Source organism: Anneissia japonica, unplaced genomic scaffold (assembly GCF_011630105.1).
Source record: "Anneissia japonica isolate Jap-2015-1 unplaced genomic scaffold, ASM1163010v1 scaffold581_len1011336_cov187, whole genome shotgun sequence".
Taxonomy (NCBI): Eukaryota; Metazoa; Echinodermata; class Crinoidea; order Comatulida; family Comatulidae; genus Anneissia; species Anneissia japonica.
Window position 1 is genome coordinate 531,253 of NW_022723686.1, and position 7,392 is coordinate 538,644.

Genomic DNA, 7,392 nt, shown 5'->3' on the forward strand with positions numbered 1-7,392 from the left:
GTACATCCTTCGAGACGAGTAGGGGGATACCCCGGTGTACTGGAACAGACAGCCCCTGTGGTGGACGACGAGAGTTGCTGGTACCGGGTTACCGGGTAGCACAGACATGAAGGGACCCTTAGGGGCGAAGAAAGTCATTGATTGAGTTCCTAGTCCACACATCACATTGAGACTTCGGTATAATGCGCTATACCAAATCCCACTACATTACATTACATTATATATATATGTGTGTGTGTGTGTGTGTGTGTGTGTTGGTGTGTGTTTGTGTGGGTGGGTGGGTGTGTGTGCGCGTGGGTGAGTGTGTGTGTGTGTGTGTGTGTGTGCATGTATGTATGTATAGGTATTAGTTACCGGGGCCGGAGGGGTTGGGGGTTATGGGGCGTTTCACCCCCCAGTAACGTTATTTAGTCACTTTTAGGCCTAGTAGCTTCCCCTACCACTACAGAACAGAAGGCAAATGCATGTGTTTCCAAATAAACGTAAAGGAGAGTTACCCCGATTTATATTTCTTAGCTCGTGGGTAATGATTTATTTGATTACTGCATAGTCTTTCTACAACCCACCACACCCTCTCCCCTCCAGCAAACAGGATCTGCCACTGTAGAGCTTATTTATCTTATAAAGAAAGTCGAAAAAAAACAATAAAAAACGACTCTGTGTTTTAAAATAATCAAACTGCGCCACATCTCCCAAGCCCCTACCTAACCTAGTATTTGTGCACCTACTGTAGGTTTAGGCCTCTTATACGCCTGGCCCATGGTCTAGGCACCAAGCATCAATTCAGAATCTGGATGCCAATACGCCAGCATTCAAATCTAACTGATCAATTTATTATAATGAATTTTATGCAACAGAAATTCATTGCTTACCGATTGTAGCGTACGTGCTGCAATGAGGTCCCATCTTACTCAAGGCTCACGATACAATTACAAGGACATTAATTATTCGAATTTATAACACCATCGACGTCTCATACTTCTGGTAATTATTATTGCCATACAGCCTATAAGATAGTATAATACAGGCCGACTCGTGTCGGGATTCAATATTTCGACATTAGTTATGTCATCATATCAGGAATGAAAAATTATCCATATTTGCAAGCTTATATCAGGCCCGTAGGCAGGATTTTTGATGGGGAGATGCGTTTTGCAACCGAAGTGGACCTTACGATGGGCGACTGCCTAGGGATCCTCGCGAGGGTGGGGCGAATCTTCTGGAAGCTCTGACAAATTAGCATTTTGAGGGCCTTTTTTAATGAATTTCTAAAATCCATAATTTGTAATATCCTATTTAAATTTTCATTCATTTGAGTATTGTCTAGGGACCTACAGTAAAGCAGGAGAAATCGAGGGTGGGGGTGAAGGGAGGAACTTGCACAGACAAATGGTCAATACCACCTCAGCCCCACCATGGTTGGGGCTGAGGTAAGAAAATGTATGATTATGGCACCTCAAAATGGCCGGAAATGGCACTCTCAGACAAACTTTAATTATGATTTTTCTTTTTTCTCCATTTCTTTTATAATTTTAAGGGGCTCTTCCCCCTTGAATCCACTGTGAAATTGTAATTTTTCATGTTCTTTAAATATGGAGGCCTACAGATGACATGGATCAATCTGCAATCACTGGAACTGATAGTTTCCAACATATTTCGTAGCACATTATTAATAATCAACAGGTAGAAGAGCGGGCAAAAAAATGTAATGAATACTATACCATTTCGCGATAATTAAAAACGATTTTAGTGAAATAATAGGTTTTAAAAAGTGGTCTTTTTGAAATTTGGTGGTCCAGGGACAGAGGCCTTGAGGGGGTTTGTGAGAAAAGCGACAAAGTAGCATTTTGAGGGTCTTACATAATAGATTTCTCAAACACATAATTCATGAATATTTCATTTAAATTTTCATTAATTTGGGTGTTTTTGGGGCCTGAAAAAGTAACGTTATTATGTCCTGTACATCTGCATAGATAACCTATCCTATAGATAACATTCATCATATTATATAGATAAATCTGCAATCACCGGAGACGATCAATTTCTAACAAATTTCATACCACATTATTAAAAATCATCAGTTAGATAAGCTAGCAGATATATAATGCAATGCATGCTATAGCATTTTATGATAATTAGGAGCGATTTTGTGAAATCATAGGTTTTAAAAAGTGGACCTTTTGGAATTTGGGAGTGGGGGTGGGGGTGCGTCCGCACCCTCTGCACCCCCTGCCTACGGGCCTGTATATGCACAAGTACCAAAAGTGTTTAACCAATTAAAACATTACCTCTAGTAGGTGACATAGCTATGAATAAACACTAAGGATCAAAGCATTCGTATTCTACTGATCAAAAGCTACCTACAAACACAAAGAAAGCTCCTTTGATGGGTGTAGCCTATGTATACTGCCGTGATTCGGAAAAACGCATTATATCCATTTTTTAGAATTTTGAGATATTTGGCTTATGGGCATCCTATGGATGTAATCTATCATGTGAATTGATTACATACCCCAAAAAATGTTTATAAATATGAAATTAATATGAGAGTTACGCATTATGTCCATCCACCAAAGCAAAAAAACCCGGAAGAGTGCATTATACCCATCAAGCATTGAAGAGTGAGCAATCATCCAATCACAGAAGACAGTGATGCATATTTAATTAGTTCCCTAGCTGGTGGGAGGGCATAATAGGGTATAATACAAAGTTTGTTTTTGATTAGAGCACAATTAATAAAAGAAGAATGCATTGTTCTTCATCTTTTAAAGAATAAGTTGCAATATGAAAATCACCAAATTGTGGCCATAATATAAATTTGAGTCTGTAATATTAATAATTATTATTATAAGCAAGACCATTCAACAGACAAAATAAAATACATACATATCAAACTTAAAAATGTTTTACTTAGACTTTCCAATTAAGCCAATGCTTGGAATTTAGATATAATACCGTACTTATGATAAATTTACATTTAAAATATTTATCTATATTTAAATGAGTACACTTCCTTATAATTTAGGGAAACAGAAATTTATAAATGGGCCTGAGAAGAAGTGTGTTTAGAAGTTGTGGGTATTTATTTTTTGTTTATTAAATTAAAAGGCGGATATTCTTCATAGTGAATTTAAATAAACTGATTATTTATGTTGTAAAAACTTACTAACAGTGTTGCTGCTTGTTCTTTCTGTAGTGGTTAATGATAGTATTTAATTTAAATTTTACATGTACCATACCATATTTTAGGGAAAATAAAACATTTACTAAATCAGATCAGACACATTTTATAAATATTTTATGAGAGTGAATTCGATAATGTTGCTAAATAATATAAACAAAAACCCTTAAGAAACTTTACATTTTGTTTTGTTTTAAGTTATTTAAACATAATGGAATTCAAACCTCTAAAGTCCTGGTGAAAATACAACATTTACTAAGTCAGATCAGACACATTTTATAAATATTTTATGATAGTGAATTCGATAATGTTGCTAAATAATATAAACAAAAACCCTTAAGAAACTATATATTTTGTTTTGTTTTAAGTTATTTAAACATAATGGAATTCAAACCTCTAAAGTCCTGGTGAAAATTCACTTTAATTTGTTATTTTTCATTAGTCCTTAAGTAAAGAATAATGCCATGCATTCTGCTTGTAAAACTGGATATAATGCCTAACTTCAGATTTTCCATGCTTCATTGTTTTTTGCTTTAATTTGGAAAAACGCATTATGTCCATTTTGACTGGGTTATAGAAAAAATATATAAAAAAGGTTCTTCAGTATGTTTTTCTGTTGTTTAGTTAGTACATTTACACACAAAATTCAATATAATTCATTTCCATAACAAAAGGTTAACAAGAAACGCACTTTGCTAAATATCTTAAAACTATGATTTTAGCTTATAATGCGTTCTTCCGAATCACGGCAGTATAGCAAACGCTTCTTCAAACAATAGGATAGACCAGTTTTGCGAACTGTCGATAATGTTAGTATTAGAATATAATATATTATTAAACCTAATTTATTACTTACATTACAGGCTACATTATCATTTTCAAATATACCTTGTAAACCTAAAACATATTGGAATGTCTCACAATTTTGTATATGATCATTTATAACACTATCATATCGTGAAAAATGTACAAGAAGAATATCGTGAAGAATGTCTTTACAATGATTAACAGAATTTCTGCAATCCACGTACTCTCGCGAATAAGCGCCCGGGCGCATAATGTCACTAGTCACTGGTAGCCAAATACTCTGTCAAAGAATGGCTAATAATAATAATAATAATAATAATAATAATAATAATAATAATAATAATAATAATAATAATAATAATAATAATGCTCTAGAGGCTTGTAAACAGTAAACTACCACGAACTAGTTGAAAGATCTATTTGCACAATCATTTTGATAGTTTAATTAACTACAAGCCAGCAATACTCAACGGGAAAATATATGAATTAAGCTTAAATCTTTGCATAAAGGTTAGCTATCGTTAACTCATACATATGCCAATTATGTTTAAAACAACAGGTTGTCGAGAATTTCTTGGAATGAAATCAGGGGAGATACCTAAAGGCGCTATCCAAGCATCAACCGAACTTGATAACAAAGGCTCTGATCTTGCAAGGCTCAATTCGACAATTGGTGGTAGTGGTGTCTCCGCTTGGTGTCCTGTAAATCAGAATCGATACCAATGGATACAAGTGTACCTTGGTAAACTCCACATTGTCAATGGCATAATGACACAAGGCCAACGGCTTCAGTGGGTTACAATGTATGAAGTAAGTTATCGTGTCAATGGAAGTGGTTGGATAGTCGTCATGGGACACGATGGTTTACCAAGGGTGAGCTGCTCAAGCTTAACATACCAATAGCTAATAGGCTGACTCGTAGTGTAAACTGCGCATGCCTGTATTAGATCAGTCAACATTTAAACAAACAAGTATACACACAACACATGTTTATGACGATTGACCATGGATACGTACATTCAGAGTTCAAACTAACGAATTAGATCATTGTACTTCAGAAATTCATTTTGGGATGGCTCAAGTATAGTATGAAACTCATTGAATTGAATTAAATTATTAATACATTAATGGTTATATTTTTAATTTTACTTAATAGGAATTTATGGGAAACTATGATGAAGACACAGTGGTAACTAACGTTTTACCAGAGCCTATTAAGGCACAGTTTATCAGGATTCGCCCGTTGAGCTGGCACACATATCCATGCCTTCGATTTGAAGTTCTCGGCTGTCTAGGTAATTAACTTTCTGTTTTAACTGTAACACATACTCTGTTAACGTGTATTTATCTTTGATGTTTTTAGTATTACCACGGACATAGGTCGATGGTATTACTCGGTAAGTTTCCACATTAAAGTGTTCTGCTAGCGACTAATATTTATAACAAAAAAACATTTTTAACAACATTGATTACAGAAAGATGACAATATTTCCAAGACTGTCGAGGCATACGATATTAGATGTTTTAGAATAAATATAATTAAATTTTATTACATTTCATTAAATATTGTCTCAGATGTTGATGACTGTGTAGCCGGTGTTTGCCAGAATAGTGGTCGTTGCATTGATGGATTGGGAGGATACACATGTGACTGCTTATTTGGATTTGATGGTGATAATTGTGATCAGGTAGGCCTATCATTATGCAAACAAGTGCTGATCCAGGTTTTTCTGGGAATAATATAAGACGAAAAGGAGTGTTAGTGATGTAATTATGTCTATCGTATTTCTTTATAAGATAACATTATCAAAGTAAAATGGTCATATAAATCAAGTAAAATGCAAAGATATACACATGTGTTAATGTGTTTAATGAGGTGCCAATTCGCATTAGTGTTGATATTTTAGGGTCATCGCCCGGCATGATTTAGAAAGATTATTCCATTGATGGTTAACTGACTAAAATCTATAAAAAATATTAAAAAAAACACAACATGTGGTGCTACTTCTATATAGTTCGACTGCAACTTGGTAAACTATTAGAATCAACTAATAATAAGATCACCTTTAAAAGAACAAAACAAATCTACTGAGATTTGCCAGAACAAAATTTGGAACAATGCATTCTCCCCTACATAACGTGCTCGATGTCTGCATCAAATACTCAATAATCACACTTGCCCTCAGTCAAAGAATCTATAATGTTACATTGTATACGTTTTATCTATCATAAACAACTTCATCGTTTCTTTACAGGAGACTGGTGTTCATACGTAATCCTAGAGTGTAATGCTGACAGGTTCAAATGCGTAACATAACGGCATCGAGAGATAAATTATGAAATTGTACTGAGCACCATGGAATACTTAGACTTGACTTAAATAAAAAAAAAACATTACTCAGTTTACGAAAATGGAATTATGTATGCCTATTATACTACCAATGAGGAATTGTTATTTTCTTTTAAAGAAACCTTCACATTTTTAAAAAGGTACACATCTGTTATTGGTACTATATGAAAACATTTTAACATTAAATTTAGACTCCAATGTATGGATAAACAGAATACCTGTTGAGGAGAATAATTTGTAAGTTTTTTAGCTGTGATTTACTTACTTTCAGAATAGTAAGAGGCAATGTAACTGTGATAATGTAATACAATAATGTTAAAAAGGTGTACGGATCTGTCATTCATATGATATTAAAACTAACTTTTCAAATTTAAATTTAGACATCACTGTATGGAGAAACAAAATAAATGTTAAGAATAATTTGTAAGATTTTTAGTTGTGATTTATTTTCATTCAAATCGGTAAGAGGCAATGTAACTGTGTCAATATAATACAATACTGTTAATTTGTAATGGTCTTAAGTATCAGTAGGCCTATAGTATAAAATCTATGTGAAACATTGCTAGTTTATATTCGCATATCTCATAGGCAAAAATATTATAACACACCTAAATAGAACCTTGACCGTTTTTATAGGCCGACTGGAAGAAAGACTCGTTTTGCGTTAATTTTGCAGAAACACTCAATCTTAATAGTCTTGAACAATTTAAGGTATATGACCATAATTTTACCAATAGTGATGATGCTCAAATATATGTAAATTCTATATGTGAAAAGCTTGCGGGTGTTATACACGACTCTGTGAAACCTTGTAATAATAATGTTAAGCCTAAAAGATATACCAAAAAATCACACTGGTGGAATAATAACTGTACAAATTCTAGAGATAGGCAACGTTTTTGGTATCGTATATGGGGTCAATGTAAAAACCACGTTCTGGATATATTTGCACCAGTTACAAGTATGCAAAAAAAGATTATAGAAATTGCTGTAGAAATGCCATAAGACAGATTGAATCTCAGAAATTTAATACTTTAAATAGATTAAACAGGAT

General features: G+C 33.9%; 1 protein-coding gene across 1 annotated transcript in view; it reads left to right on the forward strand.

Annotated features, from left to right (window-relative positions):
* The window catches only part of LOC117112345 (neuropilin-1-like), a 46,776-nt gene extending 40,011 nt beyond the window's left edge, over window positions 1–6,765 (forward strand). Inside the window, exons 10-13 of the mRNA XM_033255421.1 lie at window positions 4,548–4,861; window positions 5,145–5,283; window positions 5,564–5,676; window positions 6,244–6,765. Coding sequence (XP_033111312.1) covers window positions 4,548–4,861; window positions 5,145–5,283; window positions 5,564–5,676; window positions 6,244–6,264 — 587 coding nt within the window. The 3' untranslated portion in view covers window positions 6,265–6,765. The remainder of the gene's footprint in view (window positions 1–4,547; window positions 4,862–5,144; window positions 5,284–5,563; window positions 5,677–6,243) is intronic.
* Window positions 6,766–7,392: the final 627 nt, after the last annotated feature.